The sequence below is a fragment of the Pelophylax lessonae genome (genome assembly GCF_965119305.1).
Source record: "Pelophylax lessonae genome assembly, chromosome: 3".
Taxonomy (NCBI): domain Eukaryota; kingdom Metazoa; phylum Chordata; class Amphibia; order Anura; family Ranidae; genus Pelophylax; species Pelophylax lessonae.
In genome coordinates this window covers 292086371-292108561 of record NC_138770.1, presented here as the reverse complement: position 1 = coordinate 292108561, position 22191 = coordinate 292086371, and the positions used below count along the sequence as shown (strand labels likewise).

At 41.7% G+C, this 22191-nt stretch overlaps 1 protein-coding gene across 1 annotated transcript in view; it reads right to left on the bottom strand.

Moving 5' to 3' along the window:
* LOC309551116 (putative cation-transporting ATPase 13A5) overlaps positions 1–22191 on the bottom strand; it is a 203245-nt gene that overhangs the window by 57738 nt on the left and 123316 nt on the right. The window contains exons 20-22 of the mRNA XM_082251562.1: positions 14807–14944; positions 6576–6655; positions 2973–3015 (exon numbers count right to left, since the gene is read on the bottom strand). Coding sequence (XP_082107688.1) covers positions 2973–3015; positions 6576–6655; positions 14807–14944 — 261 coding nt within the window. The remainder of the gene's footprint in view (positions 1–2972; positions 3016–6575; positions 6656–14806; positions 14945–22191) is intronic.

Sequence of the window (22191 nt, the reverse complement as noted above, 5' to 3'; positions counted from 1 at the left end):
TTGAGTTGGCTCACCCTTTGCAGGCTTAACAGTTTCAACTCTTCTTGTAAGGCTGTCCACAAGGTTTAGGAGTGTGTCTATGGGAATGTTTGACCATTCTTCCAGAAGCACATTTGTGAGGTCAGGCACTGATATTGAACAAGAAGGCCTGGCTCACAGTCTCCACTTTCATTCATCCCAAATGTGATCTATCGGGCTGAGGTCAGGAATCTGCACAGGCCAGTCAAGTTCCTCCACCCCAAACTCGCTCATCCATGTCTTTATGGACCTTGCTTTGCGCACTTGGCCAAATCAGGCCTTCTCGTCCAACATCAGTGCCTGATCTCACAAATGTGCTTCTGGAAGAATGGTCAAACATTCCCATAGACACACTCCTAAACCTTGTGAACAGCCTTCCCAGAAGAGTTAAAGCTGTTATAGCTGCAAAGGATGGGCTAACTCAATATTGAACCCTACGGACTATGCCATTAACCACTTGCCGACCGCAGCACGACTATTTACTGCAGCGGTCAGCCACTCACAGGCAAAGCGACGTAGTACTACGTCGCTAGCCTGTGAGGGTCTCAGGAGCGAGCGCGCACCGCCGGAGGCGCGCTCCTGCTCCCGTGCGGTCACGGACCCCCCCGCGCGTGTGACCGACGGACCCGATCGTCCTCCGGTCACTCGCAATCATCAGTGGAGAGGGAGAAAGGCAGGTGGCTAATGTAAACAAGGTGCCTGTCATTCTCCCCTGTGTAGGAATAGTGATCATACGGTTCTACTATGTAGGACCGTTGATTACTGTTCCTACACCTCAAGCCACAGCCAATCACAGTTAGAATCACGCCCCTAGGGACACACATAACCCCTCCCTCTCAAAAAAAGTTAACCCCTTCACTGCCAGTGTAATTTTACAGTAACCGTGCATAGGTATAGCACTGATTACTGTAGTAATGTCACTGGTAACCCCAAAAGTGTCAAAAATGTCAGTCAAGGGTCCGATCTGTCCGCCGCAATGTCGCAGTACTGCAAAAAAAAATCGCAGATCGCATTACACGTTAAAAAAACCCAACAAAAATGACAAAAATCTTTCCCTTTGTTAGTAAACGCGATAACTTTTGCGCAAACCAATCAAAATACGCATTTTGTAAAAAATTTTTACCAAACATATGTAGCATATGTAGCATAAAACAAATTGGCTGAAAATGATAAAAAATTTAGATTTTTACAATTTTTCTTGGGGAATTTCATATAAAAAATGTGAAAAATATTGTTATTTTTGCAAAATTTACGCTCTTTTTTTGTTTATAGCGCATGATCCAAAAAATCACACAGGTGATCAAATATCACCAAAAGAAAGCTCTGTTTGTGGGAAAAAAAGGACGTCAAATTTGTTTAGGTACAGCGTCACACGACCGCACAATTGTCCGTTAAAGTCACGCAGTGCCGAATCGCAAAATAGGCCCTGGTCAGGAAGGGGGTAAAATCTTCCGGGGCTTAAGTGGTTAAAGTTTATGTGCATGTCTGCACATCTGAATAAAGCATCAGTGGAGCTTTGTTAATGGGCTGCATCTGAGCTACATACTGTATAATATAATCTGTGCCATCAGGAAAGAAAAATGATATTGTGTCTCTGACACATTTGAAGGAACACACATAATGATAATAAGAATAATAATCATCTGAACAATCACTCGTTCCTTGTTTAAATACAGTATTCCAAGCAGGCTGCATATCATAAGGAGTTGTCTGTAAAATAATGTTCCAATCCATATAACGTCAAAAGAAAACTCCTTCAAGATTCTCATACAACTGCAAATGTAACACTCTTGTACATTCAGGTGACACCTCAGTAGACCTCCCCTAACAGTAATTAGGATAACTTTCAATAGCTATATAGAAAAGTTTGTAGATTCTCAAATAGCTGTAAATGTGTCGCTATAAAATCACTTATAAAAAAAATAATGCAGCAGGGCAGTATTCCAATATGATAACCTCCCCAAACACACCTCCAAGACAACCACTGCCTTGCTAAAGAAGCTGAGGGTAAAGATGATGGACTGGCCAAGCATTTCTCCAGACCTAAATCCTATTGAGCATCTGTGGGGCATCCTCAAACCGAAGGTGGAGGAGCACAAGGTCTCTAACATCCACCAGCCCCGAGATGTTGTCATGGAGGAGTGGAAGAGGACTCCAGTGGCAACCTGTGAAGCTCTGGTGAACTCCATGCCCAAGAGGGTTAAGGCAGTGCTGGAAAATAATGGTGACCACAGAAAATATTGACACCGTGGGCCCACTTTGTACATTTTCACTTAGGGGTGTACTCACTTTTGTGCTATGGCAAGTTAATCATGCACAGCAAGAGGACTACAGCCTCTCATATAGATTGTTCCTGTAATGGCAGATCCTGTGCAATAGCATCAGTATTTGTCGCACAAATCCAACCATGAAATACAAAACATTCTTACCTTTTCTAAGCTCCAAGGTGTATATTTATACAATATGACATCTGGTGTAGAGAGATTTTGAATCCAGGTAGTCAATAAATAGCCCAGTATCCACCTAGAAACAAACCCAATCCAAATGCTATACAAAGGGTGAGCATCTCTTTATACCTCTGTTTTTTATTTTTCAATCTTTTTGGAATAAATATACTCCCTAAATTCCTTTTTATAGACCCTTTCCAATTGTATTTGTATGGAATCAGAATTTGGTTCCAAAATTAAGTCATACTGAAGATTGGTGTGCAGATCTGTGGCGGAAACACCATTTTGTTTTATAATGTTTGAGGAGGCACTTGGGGCAATATAGGACATAAGGCTGGTGAATCTCTTTTGTTGAAAGAAAACAGAGCAACTGTGTAATTGTTGGTAAAATTATATCAATTATTTTGAACACTGAATTATTGAAATTTAACAGTATTATAAAGAACTGAAGTTTAAAAACTACAAAATGATGCCACCTATACAAAATTAAACATAAAAATCACTTACCCCACAGTCATTTGCTCCATCTCCACACATACCAACGTAATAACTACAATAAAAAAATGAGTAGTTAATATATAGTAAGAAACAACTATTCACATGGTATATTTCTACTGAATTTTTTTTCTGAACACATCAGAGCATACTTATTAATTAATGCAACAAAGTGTGAGTCTGAAACCAGCAACATTATTCAGTTTAATAATTTTTTGCCCTGCTGTTGATAACGAAACGTGTAATGTACAGCACACGTGTCTATAACATTTGAAAAGGATAAGGTTCTGTATCATTTCCCCTAATGTATTAGACTTTGATTTACCTTTATCCTATGCATTGTTAAGACTTTTTTCAGTGGGAACGCAGGTCAAGCACCTTCAGCACTAAATGTATATAATGACAAGGAGTGCTGGGGTATGCTGGAAGATCTATTCATGCTGTCTGCTGGGGATTCTATTGTCACTAGAGGTATCTATTACTGCTCGTGAGGGGATCTATATTTGCTGGGGTTCAATTGTTGATGGGAGAGATCTACTGTTAACGGAGGGGTCTAGTGTTGCTGGCTACTGAGGGATCTATTGTTCCTGGGGTGGATTTATTGTAGCTTGGGGGCAGGGGCTATTGTTTATGGGGGAGTGTATTGTTCCAGGGGGAGCTATAGTTGCTGGGGGGATCTAATGTTACTATGAACATCTATTGTTGCTGAAGAGGTCTATTGTTGCTGAGAGGGATCTATTTTTGCTGGGGGGTCTATTGTTGCTGGCTGCAAGGGTTCTATTTTACTGCCTTTCATTTGCAAATTCCAATCAAACTACCTAGCACCGAAAAAAAGGGTAGAATGGAGGGATGGTGCTTAGAAGTGGATGGGGGGGGGGGGGGGACCAGGGCTGATTTGAAAGGGGTGAGTACATGCATCTATTCTCTGAGAACAAAAGCCCTGTGCATTTTAAAGTACTCTCTTGTATGTCCGGGCCCCAGACTAGTCACAATTAAAAACTTTATGGACATGTTAAACATCTCCAGTCATATTAATCCTCTATTTTCAGTACTTCTAGAGTCACTGAAATGGAAAATTGTATGAATGTATACTTGTAATAAAACACATCTTGCACCAAAGTGCAAAGTCCATACTGGCCCATAGCTGTAGACAAAATTGTGGAGAAAAGTTCAAAAATATGCTTACCCTGCACCCACTTCCACACAGAAGAAGGTAACCTAACCATCCTTCCAGGGAAATCCTCGGAGTGATGAGTATCCCAAATCTCACGAGAAGATCCTACTGCAGAGTACAGAGGAATCTTCTCATCATCAGGATCTCCTCAGAAGGATTTTGACATCACCCCTTCCTAGATGTCAGAGGCAGAAGCAAGATGTAAGTTATGGCTTATGGCCTATTTTACATGGCTAGCAAACTTCACCACCCCTCCAAAAAGTGATCCACCATGGATAAGTTTCAGTTTGCAGGTGTCAGACGTTGATACAGCTGCCTTCTGCTTTACTATGCTGCAACCACATGGCATATCACCCCATAATCACCTGGCATGCACACCAATGTGTCACAGTCCTAATCATTTTATTGGGTGTGTTTTGCAGGTGTAATGTCTGCCGAATGCAACTTGCAGAGTTAAAATTCCACACCATTTCCACACCATGATGGCAATGAGGACAGGCCTGAGCAGCTATTGTTTAACTTTGTAGGTAGGCATCAGCTGCTTGTTTTTACCATCTTAGCTGCCTGTTTGAGCTTAGCCTTAAGTATACTTTCTAACTTTTCTCAACAGGCTTTTTTCTTCTACAGCTGTAATACAGTGTTTCTGAATAGAGGATGGGGACATATTGGATAGAATTAGACATCCTAATCCTAATCTAAGTATTAAAGCAATTAGGTCAGCAGGACAACAAGGCAAATAACATTTTCAGAAAGAGAGGTAAAAAATGTCTCTTCTCTGACACATGATCTTTGCTGGCACTGATAAAGTATATATCTAAAGCCAATTTTTTTCCATTTCCCCTTTTTTTCATTTTGTTCTATCACCCCATCAACTCAGGCAGTGTTGATGGGGGAATACCTTGTGTAGCACTATTTCATTCTGCCGATAGGTAGCCTTCCCTGCTGGCAGAACACAGTCATTACTGCTAGCAGCTATAGTTATCAGCAGTAATCACATGCAAATTATCTGATGGATCGACTTCAGTACAACCAGCCTGCCCAAGGATACAGTAGATTGAATCTCAGCCGATCCCTGCTGAACCTGCCAAGGTTTGATCCATCTATATGTTAAGGGGGGATGGGTGCGCTGATAGTGTGTTGAAGCTGCTCCCGGTATTCAGTGCTTGGTAAATATATAAAATAATTATGGTGTGTTGGGGTGCGCTAAACAACAATAAATATATGAACAAAATTATAACTTATAACCAAACTTAAATATACAAAGATATTCGTGAGTATTCAGTATGTGCAAAAACACAAAAGTTCATAAGTGTCCATAAATGGGTGATGACAGGTAGGTGAAAAACTTAAATCAATTCCACATCCAAAGTGTATCCACCACCAAGTGAAATTCCTCCTTACCGAACGGAAAAAGGTAAGGTGCAAATAATAAACTCATATGCTGAACAAAATCCGATCTCCTTAGTGAACAAGCAATCACCTCGTGCAAAACAGCTGGGTTAGCCTCTTACCAGATGGCAATCAGTATGCGCTTGTCTCTGCAAAGACACTGCCTCCCCTTCTCTTTAGAATCCACAGAATCTGTCACAGCAACCCCGCTGACGATTCCAGCTCCACCTATAGATGACCAATGTCCATCACTTCAATCTGGCCTCTGCTGCAGGTTCCATGAAATCAGACTTAGGGTATGCCGATATCACTAGCGGGGGGCTGCAATGTATCAACTACATCTTATGCCTTCTTACTCTAGTACTGTGCTTCCAAATCGAAAGATGGCTATGGCTAGCTTTAAAAATGCTGTCAGATTCTTTTTTCTTTGTCATCGATTTCTCAATACTGAGATTTCATTGCCTGTCCTGTAGATAGAACAGGAAGTGAAACGATTTATTTTCAAGGTGGGAGAAATCTGTATGATTTCCCCTCTAATTATTGCTCTGGTAGCCACTCAAAATATTGAATTTACCCTAACTTTAATTCCCAGTAACATGAGTAATCAGAACAGTTAGACAGAGTGAGTCTCCTCAACTCGGACACGGACAGCAATAAAACCCTGACAAAGGATCTAATCCACACCACTCATCCAAATAAAAGAAAATACCTTTAGTTATACTGTAAAGATATGAAACAAATGGATTGAAATATACTGTAACTATCCTCCAACCTCATCATGTTATAGTTATCTATGTTGCTTCTAGTGAATTCTGTCTCAATATACACCAAAAGAGCTCCGCCTGGTCTCAAGTCAATTCAGAAACGTGAAAAGCAACAGACACAATAGATCAGAGTATAACATCACCACTGACATTATTATTTAATTTTTTTTTTTTTGTGAACACATATAGCATAGAATTTTTTATGATTGTTATACTGGGCTGTTTTGGGACATTTCAAAAACCGCTGTATGAATAAAGGAGAATTGTTGTTAGGATATATTAACTTACTCAATCTTTTGTAAATCTTCAATAATGGTTGTTTTTTGCTTAGGTGTCATTCTACCAAAAATGGTAGCATTAAGTAGAATCTAGAAAAAAAACAGTATACATACATTTTACTTACATTTCATTGATAACAAACAGTTAAGCTTTAAAGGGGTTGTAACCCTAAAAAAAAAAAAAAAAAAAAAAATATGCTAAGGCATGAGATATATAGCTCAGTGCTTTTGCCATGTCAATTGTCCCTTTCCATGTTGTACAATGTCTGGCTGATCTTGCCCGTCCCTGTCTTCCCTTCTGTAAACTGACCACATTTATTATGACTACTGATCTCTGATAGAGTGGTCAGTTTATTGCCTCCGTCAACCAGCTATCTCCTCAGCATCTCAGCATCTCTGCATCTCCCTCTCCCTCTCTCCCTGTCTCTTTCGTAGTCTGTGTGAGAGCCAATCTCCTCCCTGCCCCTCCCCTCTCCTCCTGCCGAGATAGAGCAATGCTTTTCCCCTGCTCCTCCACTCCTCCCCTCCTCTTTGTTAACCAGTTCCCCCAGGAACATTTCTCTCCTATATGTAAAAACCAGTATTTCTTTGCTATAACATTACTTAGAACCCCGAAACACTATATATATATATATATATATATTTATTTATTTAAGCAGAGGCCCTAGAGAATTTTATGTCACACAGTTTTTGCCCAGCAGTTTTTCAAAGGCACTATTTTGGAAAACATACTCTTTAATTTGCACACAAACGCTATATAATACCCAGTTATTGTTAAAATATAAAAGATGACATTACGCTGAGTAAATAGATACCAAACATTATACGTTTTAAAATTGTATACATCTGTGGAATGGCATCAAATTATAGTACGACTGTTAGTGACATTTTAAAAGTCTTTACATGTTACCAGTAGGGCTGATCGAACGGTTCGGGTCGACCATCGGTTCGAACCGAACATTGGCTGTTCGAGGTGCGGCCGAATTTAGAACTTTTTGCTGAAAAAGTTCGGAATTCGGCAACCAGAACTGACCAAAATGCAATGGGACAGGAAATGGGCTTTAAAAGCCCATGATTGGGCCAGAACCATTAGCAAAAGCCAATTGAGGGGGCAGGAGAATGCTAGGAATGTGATTGGAGTGACTAGGGGGTCCATAGGCTAATCATTAGTGAATACGCCCCCCAGTATATAAGATAGCCCCCGCCAAATTCCTAGTATTGTTATACAGGGACATGGAAGAGAGTGGAAGCAGTTCTGTGACTTCTGCTACAAAGTGTCATTTAGCATTTATTAGTGTGAGGAAAGGGATATCTAGTGTAGTTAGGGTGCTCTTTTACACTTTAGTTAGATGCAAAAATTTAGTTTCTGTAGGGAAAGTGTTAAGTGCCAGGGTGACTGTAGTGTAGTGTAGGGTGAACTGACACTGACTGCTATGGCAGGGTGACCAAACCCTTCCATGTCAGGGTGACCACTATAGAGAAAAGATAGTTTCTCTGAAGTCACATTAGCTGCAGGAATATGGCTTCTCCCCTGTCAGCTTGCTTTTTGGCTGCAGGCGTCTATAGGGATTTTTTGAGCACATGTTTGGAGTCAGGCATGACATCTGAACATGTGTATAGGGGGTATATATACACACCCATGTATGTATATATACACCTGCACATATATAGGTGTGAAAGGAGCAGAAAACGCTACTTACGCTAATGAAATAATTAACACCAATATAGTTACGCTCCTATCACACCTATATATGTGTATGAGTAAAATACATATAAGTGTGTGTGTATATATATATATATATATACCCCTATACAGAAGTTCAGATGTTTTGCCTGCCTCCAAAGAACCCAAGAAAATGCCCAAAAAAACACTAGCGTCGTTGTTGCAGGCATTTTTCTGGGGTTTTTGGAGGCAGGCAAAACATCTGAATTTGTGTATAGTGGTATATATACACACACACTTATATGTATTTTACACTTACACATATATAGGTGTTATAGGAGCGGAGCCATATTAGTGTAAATGATTTCATTAGCGCAAGCATATATTTCTGCTACTATCACACCTATATATGTCTAGGTGTATATATATACATATAAGTATGTGTGTATATATACCCGTATACAGAAGTTCAGATGTTTTGCCTGCCTCCAAAAAACCCCCAAAAAATGCCTGCAACAACACACCTGGGCGTTTTTTTTTTTTTTTTTGGCGCTAGCGTTTTTTGGGCATTTTTTTGGGTTCTTTGGAGCCAGGCAAAACATCTGAACTTCTGTATACGGGTATATATACACACATAATTATATGTATATAAAACACCTGAAGGGCTCCAAGATGGTGAGAAATAAGATTCTCTGGTCTGATGAGACCAAAATAGAACTTTTTGGCCTTAATTCTAAGCGGTATGTGTGGAGAAAACCAGGCACTGCTCATCACCTGTCCAATACAGTCCCAACAGTGAAGCATGGTGGTGGCAGCATCATGCTGTGGGGGTGTTTTTCAGCTGCAGGGACAGGACGACTGGTTGCAATCGAGGGAAAGATGAATGGGGCCAAGTACAGGGATATCCTGGACAAAAACCTTCTCCAGAGTGCTCTGGACCTCAGACTGGGCCGAAGGTTTACCTTCCAACAAGACAATGACCCTAAGCACACAGCTAAAATAATGAAGGAGTGGCTTCACAACAACTCCGTGACTGTTCTTGAATGGCCCAGCCAGAGCCCTGACTTAAACCCAATTGAGCATCTCTGGAGAGACCTAAAAATGGCTGTCCACCAACGTTTATCACCCAACCTGACAGAACTGGAGAGGATCTGCAAGGAGGAATGGCAGAGGATCCCCAAATCCAGGTGTGAAAGACTTGTTGCATCTTTCCCAAAAAGACTCCTGGCTGTATTAGATCAAAAGGGGGCTTCTACTAAATACTGAGCAAAGGGTCTGAATACTTAGGACCATGTGATATTTCAGTTTTTCTTTTTTAATAAATCTGCAACAATGTCAACAATTCTGTGTTTTTCTGTCAGTATGGGGTGCTATGTGTACATTCATGAGGAAGAAGAATGAACCTAAATGATTTTAGCAAATGGCTGCAATATAACAAAGAGTGAAAAATTTAAGGGGGTCTGAATACTTTCCGTACCCACTGTATTTCTGCTACTATCACACCTATATATGTCTAGGTGTATATATACATATAAGTATGTGCGTATATATACCAATATACACAAGTTCAGATGTTTTGCCTGCCTCAAAAGACCCCAAAAAATGCCCAAAAAAACGCTTGCTACTAAACCCGCAAGGTGTGAAAAGAGAGAAGCCACTATCCTGTTTTATAAGTGACCTAATACAAACAATCTTTTTTCTATGGTTCTGGACATGCTACAGAGCTGAAACTTCACAGGTACACTTTTTAGACCCCCCCAGATACTAAATCCAAAGAAATGTTTTTTTTAATTTTTTTTTTTAATTTTTTTTTTTTTTTAATTTTCTTTTTTTTAATTTTTTCAATAATTGGCTCTCTATCAAAAATGAAAATTTTTAAGAACTTTTTTTTGTGTGATTAATAGTCCCTGGGGCATGACCCAGAACCCTAGGCACTTTTTAGGGGCATTTATTGGGTTTTAGGGCTTCAAAATGGTGTTTTTTGATTACCGAAGTTCGGGTCCCATTGATTTCAATGGAGTTCTGAAATCGGGAAGTTCGGATGTTCTGGCCGAACCGAACTTTTGAAAACTTTGATCATCCCTAGTTACCAGTTTAGAGTTACACAATAGGTTTAGAGTTACACAATAGGTCTGGAGCTAGAATTATTGTTCTCACTGTGATGTTCGCAGCGATACCCCACATGTGTGGTGCGATCATTGTTTACACATGCGTGCATGACTTACAATGCATTCACATTTACACGTAAACACCTGGGGAGGGGGTACTTTCATTTTCTTTCATTATTTTTATTTTTTATTTTTTTTAAAACTTTTTTTTACACAGTATATGTGTTTTTATCACCTTTATTGCTTTCACAAGGGATGAATAATCGACCAACCAATCCTTCCTGCAACCGACTGATCCTTCCTGCGATCGATAGGCTGATCCTTCCTTTGAACTATCCTTCTGTCAGAGAACAAGCCAGAGATGACTTGACCAAAGACCTGGAAAATTAGCCAATACCCAATATGGCCGCACCCATTTGCACAAAAATGCACGCACACGTAGTGGGAAGAACGGAAAAACACACGTGCTCCATGGCGCATGCTTGTGCGCGCCAGGTCACATCATCTATGCTAGATTCTGGCGCTCTCTGGCCTTTAAATGAATGCCTGATGCTCACAGACACGGCTGACTGGTCTTCAGCTTCCTGTTGCCCTGAGTGCTATTGCTTCTGAATACCCGTTACCAACCCGGTTTGCTCTTGGATACCTCTTTTCCTTCTCCTGGTTTTGACTTCAGTTTGTCCATGGATCTGCTCCTGTCTCCTTTCCTGTGTATGACCCGGCTTGCCTGACCACATGTCTGATCTTCTGCCTACTAAACCTTTCGGCTCTCTGACCTTAATTACAAACCCTGACTACACCGCCTGTCTTGTCCTGTCTGCTGTGATCCACCTGAGGTGCCCTTCTGCTGTACCTACCTGCAATACTTACCCGTTGCTCCAGCTTGCAATACTTACCTGCTGCAACCTGCTTCCTGCTGTATGCAGTCTGCACAAACACCAGTTCTTCTGGGTCCTGCTGCTCCACTCATCCGGTATCCACCTGCAGGGAGGCACCACACCAGCATCTCCCACCTGTGGTACAGACAGAAATTCCTGTTTCTTTGGGCTTAGTGTTCCTTGTTTTTATCTTTAGGGATACAAGCACTCAACTGCAAGGATAGCCCTCTCAGCATTTTGGCTTTAGGAACATTTCTTTACTTTAAATCCTTCCTGTGATTGACCGACCAATATTTCCTGCAATCAATCAACTGATCCTTCCTTTTGATCGAATGCTTTCTGTGATCGATCGATCCTTCCTTCAAAAGACCAATACTTTGAACCTTTTTTTGATTAACCGATCCTTCCTGCAATCGATTGACTGATCGTTTCTGGGATTGATCGATCAACCTAACATTCCTGCGATCGATCAACTGGTCCTTCCTTTACAAATCCTTCCTTTTTTCGATCGATCCTTCCTTCCTTTTTTTTTCTAGTAATGTTTTGCAATGTTTTTTATCCTTCCTACCTTTTGATCCTTCCTTTCTTTATTATTTTTGATCTAGTAATTTTTTGCAATGTTATTTATCTTTTTGCATATACTATAATACCTGGTTGACCTGTGTTCCTGTCAGTAAACTGACTTTCTATCATCCTGCTCTTTCTGCAGCATCTGTATCTCCCTCACTCCCCCCGTCATTTCCATGGTCTGTGTGAAAACCCTTCTCTCCTTTCCCCATCCCTCCCCTCTAGAGTTGAGGGAACACCTGGATGTCCGAGTTCGGCGGGGTCAGCCGAACTTGAAAAAAAAGTCCTGGTTCGTGACCCGAACTTAACCCGAACTTTACCCCGATCCTGAACCCCATTGAAGTCAATGATGACCTGAACTTTTGAGCACTAAAATGGCTCTAAAAAAAACATGGAAAGGGCTAGAGGGCTGCAAATGGCAGCAAAATCTTCTTAAGAGCATGGCAAGTGCTCTGCAAACAAATGTGGATAGGGAAAAAACTTAAAATAACATAAAAATAAAAAATAATCATCTTGATCTAGGAGGAGGAGGCCCATATGGAGTAGGAGGTTGAGGTGGCGGTGGATGTGGCGGTGTAGGTGGAAGCGGCGGTGGAGGAGGACGAGGTAGCCAACACTGGTTTTAGTTTTTAATTTTATTTCTTTTTAAATTAGGGTACACCCCAAAAGAGTGAGAAAGATCAAAAATACAACAATGGCTGGGTAAGGCCAGTATACATGTCTATTCTGCACAAGGTACGGACAAGTCCTGTGGGATCCATGCCTGGTTCATTTTAATGAACGTGAGCTTGTCCACATTGGCTCTGATAGGGACGGGGCTGCACTGGTCTTGCCAGGGACCAGGATTCTGAAAAGCCTGTGGTGTATGTGCCCCTGGAGTGGCAGTCCAGGGTGCCATAATTCACGGTGGATGGCAACACTATGAGTATGGCACCAAGGATACTGCACTTCCTACACACATTTTTCACACCTGCCTGTAGGGCTGGGCCTTATGGTCAGGAGTCAGGACCAGAGGAATTTTTTATTCCTGGCCGAAGGGCCTGCCATAGTATTGCAACGTGGCACTAACCTTGCACTTCGGTGATGCGGTGATGGAATGAATGGCAGATGGGATGGGATGAGTGGCAGCTGTGGTGGAATGGGATGGGATGAGTGGCAGCTGTGGTGGGATGGAATGGGTGGCAGCAGGGATGGAAAGGGATGGATGGCAGAAAGGATGGGATGGGAAGGGATGAGTGGCAGCAGAGATGGGATGGGTGGCAGCAGGGATGGGATGGGATGTGTGGAAGCAGGGATGGGATGGGATAAGGGGAAGAGGGATTGGATTGGATGAGTGGCAGCAGGGATGGGATGGGATGAGTGGCAGCAGGAATGGGATGAGTGGCAGTGGGGATGGGGTGGGTGGCAGCAGGGATAGGATGGGGTGGGTGGCAGCAGGGATAGGATGGGGTGGGTGGCAGGAGAGATGGGATGGGGTGGCTGGCAGCAGGGATAGGATGTGATGAGTGTCAGCAGGGATGGGATAAGTGGCAGCAGGGATGGGATGGAATGAGTGGCAGCAGGGATGGGATAAGTGGCAGCATATAGTTACATAGTTATTCAGGTTGAAAACAGACCATCTGGCTCAACCAATTAAAAAAAAAAAACAGTGAATGAAAACCCAATCATACAATCCCATATACACAATCCTATACCTATAAATATTAATACCCACTTATATTAAGTCCACCCAGGAAAGAATCCAGGCCTTTTTTAAAGCAATCTAGTGAGCTAGCCAGAACCACCTCTGGACGGAGTTTGTTCCACATTTTCACAGCTCTTACGGTGAAGAAACCTTTCCATATTTGGAGACTAAATCTGTTTTCCTCTAGACGTAAAGAGTGCCCCCTTGTCCTCTGTGTTGACCTTAAAGTGAACAACTCAACACCAAGTTCAGTATATGGACTTCTTATGTATTTTTACATGTTGATCATATCCCCCCTCAATCTCCTCTTCTCAAGTGAGAATAAATTAAATTCCTCTAATCTTTCCTCATCTTGAGCAGGGATGGGACAGGATGGGTGGCAGCAGGGATGGGATGGGATGAGTGGCAGCAGGGATGGGACGGGTGGCAGCAGGGATGGGATGGGATGGGTGGCAGCAGGGATGGAACGAAATGAACATCAGCAGGGATGGGATAGGTCTCATACCTATTCCCCTTCTGCCCATAACCTCTATGGCAGGGGGGAATAGGGATGAGACCTGTGGTGGGGGGTAACGGGCAATTACTCACTATGTCGGTCGATGGATTCCTCCTCTCTTCCCGTGCCTCCAGTGCTGGTTCTGATGACATGGGCAGAGCTCCTCCCCCTTACCTCTATTGGTGGTCAGTTGACTTTGACCCTACAGGTTACATGGCTTTCCTGTGGAGACGATAGACAGTGACAGTGCTCAGTCTCCCCAGCGGTGTGCCAGTGGGTGGTGGCCACGGCCCATCCCACAGTGGCGGAATGGGTGGGCGTCTGCCTACCCCCATAGTTTCTGACTGGTGTGCGCTCTAGGCCAGCACCTACCTTGCCTATAGGTGGCACCAGCCCTGCATTCGACAGAAGCCAGACATTTGGTTGGCTTCTGGTGGATAGGTTGCTGTACACACAGGCCGAATATTGGCTTTCTGTTGAACCAGCCGATATCGGTTGATATTCAGCCCGTGTGTACCAGGGTTTCGATTTTTGTTAGATTGGTGGACAGTTGGGTTGGCATGACGCACATCCTCAAGACACATTTTTATGTCAAAAAGATTGACTTCTGATTACTACTGACTGACTAAAGACTGACTACTGATAGAGTGTAATACAAGAACGCTCCTACAGTGGTTGCATTGTTTCCAAACATTATATTGTTTGTGTTTGTCTAAAGCTACAGCTACTTCTATCTCCATAAGATGCTTTTAAAACTTGACCAATAACACCCAATCAATATCCACATTGGCTTGAATTCCACTCATTGATTCACTCATAAGGTTTGTTTATCCTTAAATACTTACATCTGGTACCAAACTAGGGAAATGTTGCTTCATAATATCATATGTTTTTCCACTCATAGCATAATGATATTTCCAGACACCAACATGAAATTTGCAAATGCTGTCAGTGGTAGTGGTTACAATGTGCTTTACTGAAGTCTAAAAATAAAACAAAAAAAAAGGTTCTCGTTATGTTTGTAAAGAGGTTTCTGCAGTCTCTAAACTCCAAACCCCAAGGCCCTCTAATATACTGTGGGCAAAATAATGATTTGATCCCCTGTAGATTTTGTAAGTTTGCCCACTTACAAAGAAATTTAGGGTCTATAATTTTTTATCATAGGTGTATTTTAAATGATAGAGACAGAATATCAACCGAAAACCTAGAAAAAACACATAAAGCAAATGCTATAAATTAAGTTGCAGTTCAGTGAATGAAATAAGTATTTGATCCCCAAGAAAAACATGACTTAGCACTTGGTGGAGAAACCCTTGTTAGCAAGCACAGGGGTAAGATGTTTCTTGCAGTTGGTGACAAGGTTTGCACACATCTCAGGAAGGATTTTTGTCCACTCTTCTTTACAGATCGTCTCTACATCCTTAACCACTTGCCGACCGCTCACATTGAGCGTACTGCGGCAAAGTGGTTCGTTATCGTCCAGCGACGTAGTACTACGTCGCTGGACTCCTCCCCCTGTAGGCGGAGGCGCGCCGCTGTTTTCAGGCCCAGCGGGAGTCGGGCCAGGGGAGGAGTGGCGGTGATCGCCGCTGCTCTTCCCCGATCGTCGGGGAATCTAGTTTGGAGATCCGCCCGCCTGTGTAAACAGAGCGGGCGGATCTCCTAAGTGACAGGGAGTGACAGATCGCAGTGTTCAGCATAGCTGAACATCCGATCTGTCCCTGACTCACTCAGTCACCTCCCCCCACACATGTCAGTAAGAACCAGGCATACATTAACCCCTCACTCTCCACTAAAATAACCCCTTCCCTGCCAGTGTCATTTTTACAGTAACAGTGCATATATATAGCACTGATTACTGCAGTAATGTCACTGGTACCCCCAAAAGTGTCAAAAATGTCAGTCAAGGGTCCGATCTGTCCGCCGCAATGTCGCAGTCCCGCAAAAAAATCGCAGATCGCCGCCATTACTCGTTAAAAAAAAAACACCAAAAATGACAAAAATCTTTCCCTTAGTTAGTAAACGCAATAACTTTTGCGCAAACCAATCAAAATACGCTTATTGTGAATTTTTTTACCAAACATAGGTAGCAGAAAACAAATTGGCCAAAAATTAAAAAAAAATAGATTTTTACATTTTTTGGGGGGGGGGGGAATTTCATATAAAAAAAATGTTAAAAATATTGTTATTTTTTCAAAATAAACGCTCTTTTTTTGTTTATAGTGCAAAAAGTAAAAATCGCACAGGTGATCAAATACCACCAAAAGAAAGCTCTGTTTATGGGAAAAAAAGGACGTAAATTCCGTTTGGTTACAGCGTCGCACGACTGCGCAATTTTCAGTTAAAGTCGCACAGTGCCGATTCGCAAAAAGTGGCCTGGATGTAAGACAGCAAAATCCTCCGGTGGTAAAGTGGTTAAAGTTTCTTGGCTGTCTCTTGGCAACTTGGAGTTTCAGCGCCCTCCATACATTTTCTATAGGATTAAGGTCTGGAGACTGACTAAGCCACTCCATGACCTTAGTGTGCTTCTTAAGCCACTCCTTTGTTGCTTTCATGGATAGTTTTGGGCAGACGTCGTGGCAACGTCACGTCTGGAACCACCCGACTAGTTTCGTCATAGATTGACGTCTTCCGGGGCGTGGCTCCAGACGCGACTAACACGCCCTTATATCCCCCTTTGGATTAAGAGGCTGAAGCCGGTCTCCCGGCAACCGCCCGTGAGGGCGGAAGTGCTCCAACATAGACAACGAGCAGAAAGGGGGGATGTGATGTCACACCTTTGGAGATGATCAAAAAACACCTGTGAAAAAAGTTATATCCGATACTCATAAATAATGGAATAATGAGTACATATAGCAAACATCCAATCCTGCAAATGGATCAAAATAAAATATCATAAAAAAGTGCTGTAACCATGAATTTTTTTTATTTAAAAATAATATGGGTAAATAAATGGAAGGCTCCACCTAGTGGCGAAAAAGGAAATTATTAGAAAAAAGCATAATATAATGCTCTATGTATATAATGGAGCACCTCCTGATCTCTCATGTAATACTAAAATTACATTATAAAAGATAAAACAAAAAATATCAATAAATACTAGCAAGGGAACATATCAACAATTGTTAATGAAGCAGTTAATGTCCCACTCCACATTTAAACCGTAAGGGACATATGTTTTTAAACAATAAATCCACCGTGTTTTTGATGCGGGAGATCTCCCTCTTTATATTCGAACCCCTCCAGTGGGGTACAAATTTGTCTATAGCGACAAAAAAAGTACCTTGAGGGTTTTTCTGATGGCAGAGGTCGAAGTGCTTAGAGACACTATGGACTGGGAAACCTTTTTTAATATCTCCCACGTGTTCACCGAAACGTATTTGCATAGTTCTCATAGTGCGGCCTATGTATTGTTTGCCGCACTTACACTGAAGCATATACACAACGTTTTTGGTGGAATACGTGATGAAAGAATTGATTGTATATTCCTTACCCGTCTTTTCTGACCGAAATTTTTCAATTCGTCTGCCCTTGAATAAAATTTAGAGCGCAAATATTGCATTTGAGACAAGGGAAAAACCCTTTTAGTTCAGGAAAGAAGACAGGTCTGGAGGGTCCATCGATAAAAATTTTTGTGTTGGAAAGATGCTGCACCTCTAAAAATAACACTAGGTTGATTTGGCAATAGTGGGCCTAAAACAGGGTCGTTTTTAATGACCGGCCAATGTTTTTTAATGATGTTTTTAATAACATAATGCTGTGTTGAAAATGAGGTGACAAATGAATTTTTTAAAGAATCAGAATTCTGACTTCTCCTCATACTAGGTACCAGTAGAGTTGATCTCTCAATACTAACCACCTCCCTAATGGCCTTGTCTAAATTGTCATGATTATAACCTTTGTCAAGGAACCTGGATTTTAAATTAGAGGCCTGTGACAAAAAATCCCCAAGGTTGGTACAGTTTTGGCGTAAATGCAGGAACTATCCCTTGGGGACTGCCCTCAACCAGGCCTCATGATGGCAACTGTCCATAGGTATGAAACCATGACGGTCAGGTTTTTTAAAATGTGTAGTGGTTATTAACCGATCCCCACATGCAACCAAATTCAAATCCAAAAAGGGGATCTGGGATGTACTGCTAGAACAATCTAGCTTAATCCCTCTGTCATTCATGTTAAGATCCTGCATGAAAAGATCGAGGGAAACTTGATCACCCTCCCATAGGAGGAGGATGTCATCTATGTACCTCCGCCACAAAACGAGGTTTGCCAGACTTGGAGCAAACTTAGCTTTTGGGTTATTGTCATGCTGGAAGACCCATCCAGGACCCATCCTCAGTGTTCTGGCTGAGGGAAGAAGGTTCTCATCCATGATTTTACAATACATGGCCCCGTCCATTGGCTCCTCAATGCAGCAGCCTCAAAAGATTCATATTTCCACCTCCGTGTTTGACCGTGGGGATAGTGTTCTCAGGGTCATAGTCAGCATTTTTCTTCCTCCAAACACTGCAAGTCGATTTAATGCCAAAGAGCTCAATTTTGATCCTATCTAACCACAGCACTTTCTCCCAATCCCACTCTGAATCATTTAGATGTTCATTGGCATGACTGTACATGTGCCTTCTTGAGGAGGGGGACTTGCCGTTTTTGGAGGAAGAAAAATGCTGACTATGACCCTGACAACACCATCCCTACAGTCAAGCACAGAAGTGGAAACATTATGATTTGGGCCGTTTCTCTGCTAAAGGCACAGACCGACTTTTCCACATTAAGAGGCCAATGGACGGAAGCATGTATTGTAAAATCTTGGGTAACAACCTTCTTCTCTCATCCAGAACACTGAAGATGGGTCATGGATGGTTCTTTCAGTATGACAATGACCCAAAACATACTGCAAAAGCAACAATGGAGTGGCTCAAGAAGAGCACATTAAGGTCACGGAGTGGCCTAGCCAGTCTCCAGACCTTAATTCTATAGACAATTTATGGAGGGAGCTGAAACTTCGAGTTGCCAAGCGACAGTCAAGAAACCTTTAGGATTTAGAGAGGATATGTAAAAAAGAGTAGAGATGTGTGCAAACCTGGTAAACAACTACAAGAAATGTCTTACCTCTATGCTTGCCAACAAGGGTTTCTCCACCAAGTACTATGTCATGTTTTTTTTTTTTGTTCAATAAATTTTTATTGAGAGAAAATAAGTCGAACAACAAAGAAACAATTACAATCAAAATCACAGAAGGTTAGACCAATTCGGTACAAATCACAAAATGAAGAAAGAGGAGTGCATGGAAATGTTGAAATGCAGCATCATAAACAAACATATGCAATATAAGTAAGCATAAGGCAATCCGGCATATGAAGCACTAACTCTAAGACCAAATATGATCCAACATATTAATCGTCATCCAGAAATAGTAAAAAGAAAAAGTGGAAAGGGAGGACAGAATTCTACTCACTGAACTTCAACTCAAATTATAACATTTGTATTGTGCTTTTTCAGGATTTTTGGTTGATATTCTGTCGCTATCATTTAAAATACACCTATGATAAAAATGATAGACCCTTCATTTCTTTGTAAGTGGGCAAACTTACAAAATCTGCAGGGGATCAAATTATTTTCCCTGCTGTACCATGTTTCCCACATTTACTGTATAGATGGAGAACAATTAGTAAAACTGTAAACAAATGAGTTCACACAGCAAATATGCTCCTATGCATGTATTTCCCTAATGCAAACAGCCTTACATATAAATGAATAGTGTAAATGAAAAGTTTATATTATTTAGTTCAGTAAACTATAGCAACCAATCAATCACCACCTTGTCTTGGTGTAACTTTAGCTTACCGAATTCTTATATGGTGCTATGGCTTGAATCGGAAACAAGACACTACCTGCCTGGAGTTTGCATGTTCTCCCTGTGCCTATGTAGGTAATCCTACACTCCAAAAACATGCTGGTAGGCTATTTGGCTCCTGTCTAAATTGGCCCTAGTATGTGTATGTATAAATGTGAGCTAGGGACCTTAGATTGTAAGATCCTTCAGGGCAGGGACTGATGTGAATGTACAAAATATATGTAAAACACAGTGCTATATAAGTACCTGTAATAAATAAAACAAGCATTTTTCTTGAATAAGGTGAAAAGTATCTTATAAGTATGTGATACATAGGGCTATCTTTTAGCAGGGGTTAAAGTGATTGCAAGGGCAAAAGGTATTTTATCTTAATGCATTATATCCATTAAGATAAAAAAAATCTTCTGTGTGCAGCAGCCCCCCTAATACTTACGTGAGCCCCATCTCTATCCAGCAATGTCCATGAGTGACTTGGTTGTCCAGAACTCTCCCTACTAAATGGCTCCTGCTGCTGTCAATCAAAGAAGTCAGTTAGGCAATCAGGAGAGAGAGGGTGAGGCCGAACCCTGGCTCTGTGTCACAATGGACACACAGAGCTCTGGCTTGGCTCGGGTGCACCCATAGCAAGCTGCTTGCTGTGGGGACACTCGACAGGAGGGAGGGGCTAGGAGCAGTGAAGAGGGTCCCGAGAAGAGGAGAATCTGGGCTGCTCTGTGCAAAAGCATTTCACAGAGCAGGTAAGTATAAGATGTTTATTATTTTTAAAGAAAAAAAAACCCAGAGACTTTAGTATAACTTTAACCACTTGCCGACCGCCCCACGCAGATTTACTGTGGCAGGGCGGCTCAGCTGTGCATAATCACATGTATCTATGTGATTATGTGCATGCGGTTTCAGCGGCGGGTGCACGCCACCGGAGATGCGCTCCCGCTGTGATTAGACACAGCGGGAGGCAGACCACGTGAGGAGCGGGCTCAATCGCCACCGGCCTTCCGCAATCTTCTGCAAAACTTACAGGAGAGCCGCCTCGTATGTAAGCAATGCAAGACGGCTCTCCTGGCGGCTAAGCTGAATCACCGATCTCTCTCTGCCTCTGTTAAATCCACCCCCCCACAGTTAGTAAGCACAAATAGGGAACACATTTAACTCCTTGGTCACCCCAAGTGTTAACCCCTTCCCTGCCAGTGTCATTTATACAGTAACAGTGCATATTATTTAGCACTGATTACTGTATTAATGTCACTGGTTCCCAAAAAGTGTCAGTTAGTGTCAGATTTGTCTGCCGCAATGTCGCAATCCCAATAAAAATTGCTGATCGCCGCCATTACTAATAAAAAATAAAAAGTCCATAAATCTATTCGGTAGTTAAATGCTATAACTTTTGCGCAAACCAATTATACGCTTTTTGGGATCTTTTTTTACCAAAAATATGAGGCAGAATACAAATTGGCCTAAACTGATAAAAAAAATTAGATTTTTTTAAATTTTTTATTGGGAATGTTTTACAGCAGAAAGCAGAAAATATTGGTGTTTTTTCAAAATTGACACTCTTTTTTTGTTTATAGCACAAAAATGAAAAACCAAGCTGACAATTGACAATTGTCAGTTAAAGCAATGCAGTGCCGAATTGTAAAAAATGGCCTGGCCTTTTAGTGGGGTAAAACCTCCCAGGGCTGAAGCGGTTAAAAACGTTTTTTGTGTTAGTATGCACAGAGCCATAAAGTTTAATTAACTGCTGTCCCAGTTGAAATCCTATGTCCTCTGCAACCCCTGCCTCCCCCCTTTCACCCCAGTAGCTTTCTGATGCTGTGTAGGTTATTAAAGCCGCTGGACCTGCCATAGGCACTCCCCAAGAGTATCAACTAAGTCCTACCTTTCTGCCCCACCTCCACCATTCATAAAAGATATACTACAGCTTCCATCAATAAAAATTGCTCTATTAATATAGAAGGTAGACCTTTAATTCATCTGACCATTCTCCACTCATAGAGAACTTTTCATTGATGGAGGCTATAGTGCAGCTTCTATGAATTGAGGAAAAAAGTAAAGGGCGTCATTGTCCGCACTCTTAACAATTGTTTATGATAGGTCCAGAAGTTGTATTAACCTCCACAGCATGTGAAGATTCCTAAGACAGCTTCCATCTCATCAGATGTAAATGCCATCCCTTGTGTTGATTTCTGAAAAAAAAAAGTAAACTAGGACTTTAAATGACTATTCCACCAATTATTAGGATAATAGTTTTAGCAGCCTGCATCAATTACCATCCTCTTATGCCTATTGTAATAATTCACTTAAGTAGTTCATCTTTACTTCCTCACCATGCAAGATGCCACTCACTTTTATCTTAGATCTCCAATTATTTAATGAGCCTAC